The 2,361-nt window shown below is 46.1% G+C and overlaps 1 protein-coding gene across 1 annotated transcript; it reads left to right on the forward strand.

The window, feature by feature from the left end:
• Positions 1–206: 206 nt before the first annotated feature.
• PtA15_18A152 (uncharacterized protein) lies at positions 207–2,361 on the forward strand (the record flags this gene model as incomplete). The annotated part of the gene is made up of 2 exons (XM_053164663.1): positions 207–1,646; positions 1,729–2,361. 2 exons carry the CDS (start codon positions 207–209, stop codon positions 2,359–2,361), a joined length of 2,073 nt encoding a protein of 690 aa, XP_053028650.1.

Below are 2,361 nucleotides of genomic sequence, written 5' to 3' on the forward strand. Positions count from 1 at the left end.
ATTCCGCTTGTCTTTCCTCTTGGGTCCTCTTGAAGGGTGTCTACGAAATCTCCACATTTAATATCTGTTTATCTCTCTATCCACAAGCCCGGACCAAGGTTGAGTTTGACATTCGACCATCAAGCGGCATTTCAAGAATAGTTGGCAGTCTTTCTTTTAGAATTTCCCTCATTAGTTATCATACATATACCAATACCTCCAACAGAATGACCAAGTCGTTATTCACTTCTTTCACTCTGAAAGCATATTGTTTTTTCGCGTTGTTGTGCGCCATTTCAGTCGCCGGGAAGTCCACGCAAGCACGAAGGGTCTATCCCGTTGATCCGTCTTATGCTCCCCGACTCCAGTTGGCACAAACCGAGCCGGCCTATGATATATCCCTATACTACGCCGAGTCAGGTTACCAAGTATCCGACCACTATGCTTCGACTGTAATTTGGTCAATGCGTCATCTGACTGTTGTCGCTTCAGATCATGCTGGAATACGATCAGCAAAATGCGATATCAACGGAATCCACTTGGAATTCTCGACGAAAACCTTCAAGCTCAAAGCCGAGCAATGGGCGTTTCCAATGGTCATAGTCTTGGATGGAAACACCGGAGACTGCGCTTCTGACGGGCCAGATGGGGAAAGGTACCACCCTTTCTTTGCGGAATCGCTTCTTCCGGGCCACGATGATCAGTCAACAACTCTGAACCTTCTTGGTTTTCGCACTCGATGGGAGACTGTGGCTTACGAGCACCAAGTGCAAGTGACTCAAGTGAAGGCTGGACAATCTGAATCCGATCCCTCAAAAAAGTCGGCACACGCACGAAGAGGACTTTTACCCCCAACGTCCATGAAAGTTTCACCTTCCTTAAACTTCGATCGCCAAAAAAACAGTTGTTCGACCAGCGAAGTTCCTATCAACGTGGCTACTTGGGAAAACGGATCGCTTGACGTGAAATGTAAAAATTGTTATCTTGATTCCGATTTTCAGTTAAACATCTATTGGGCGAGTCGCATCATCAATGCTGGAATTAAGTGTATAGACAAAATGATGAAAAGTCTATACCGCGCAGAACAACAACTCATTCAACTGGCTCGATCGGCTCAACAAATCGTCGTATCTCAGTTTTCAAAGCTTAGCGAACAGCTGGCGGATACGCTCTCAGGGTTTTACAACCGAGTCAACGACCTTGCTTTGTCCACGGATCAAACGGAGCAACTGAAGCTGAAAGACGAGCTGGCCAAAGCTACCGCGTCTGTTGAGGCCACCAGTACTCGATTGCTTGGTGTTACAGAAGGTCAACTGGCCCTCGGTCTTCTCTCTTCTCGAATTTCTCGTCGAGAGGCGTTTCTAGCGATCAAGGAACTCAAGGACATTGTGGCGAGCACCACCAGTGAATTAGAGCTCATGTTACAGGGTGGAACTCAGCTGGTGATCGATGAACTCAGTCTTCCAGTGTGTACCGTTTCTCAAGAGAAGAACCTTCCAAGTAACGGAGGATTCTGTCGCAAACGGCGCAAGGAAACATCGGCGCGATTGACTGGACGTTTGAAAGTCAATTTTGACGTGGAAATCAAGTTAACCGGTGTTGGCGAGCTTACCAATGGGGACGTGAATGTTTTTTCTGTCAATCTAGCCGGACTCCAAATCCCAGGTGTAAGTTTTGTTTGTTTGATACCAAGATGTGGCATGATGAGACTGGCTCCTGACAAACGCTTTTCTCTCATAATTCTTCTAGATATTGTCGGTTGGTCCCCAGGCTCGATTGATCAGTCACACCGGCTTAGTATTCACCAGCTCTGCGACCCTGACTGTGGGGGCCGATGCCGAGTGGCGAAACATTGACACCACCATCGACGGTAAAACGAAGACGCTCAGCAAATTGGATAAAAGCAACTTCGTTTTGCGACACCATCGTCCACAGTTTGAAATCAATCCTCAAAAAATTTCGCTGGAGCAACACTTCAAGCCTCAAGTGACGTTCGGGATCGATTTTCTCCTTGGTTCTCAAGAATTGCTTGTGGGGGTCGGAGCTGATATCGGTTTAATCAACACCCTGAAACTACCCACGCGAATTTCCAAGCAAAAGCAATCTTGTTTAGATGGTTTGATGTACGACTTTTCGGTTACGTCAAAACTGGACGCCATCATGATCCTTCCTTCGATTCCGGGTCTTTCATTTCTCAGTTTATTTTCATCAAAGGCTGCGGCAATCAGCCAAGGCTCATACCCTCTTTTAGTCTGCCCAAACATCACAGTAGTTGAGCACTGTTTTAAATTACCTGTTGGATTTTTGTCTCATCTTAATCAACGTTTGGACAAGTTTACAAAATCAAATAATTTACCCAAAATTTCCAGTACAGTACTCTAG

This window comes from Puccinia triticina, chromosome 18A (genome assembly GCF_026914185.1).
Source record: "Puccinia triticina chromosome 18A, complete sequence".
NCBI lineage: Eukaryota > Fungi > Basidiomycota > Pucciniomycetes > Pucciniales > Pucciniaceae > Puccinia > Puccinia triticina.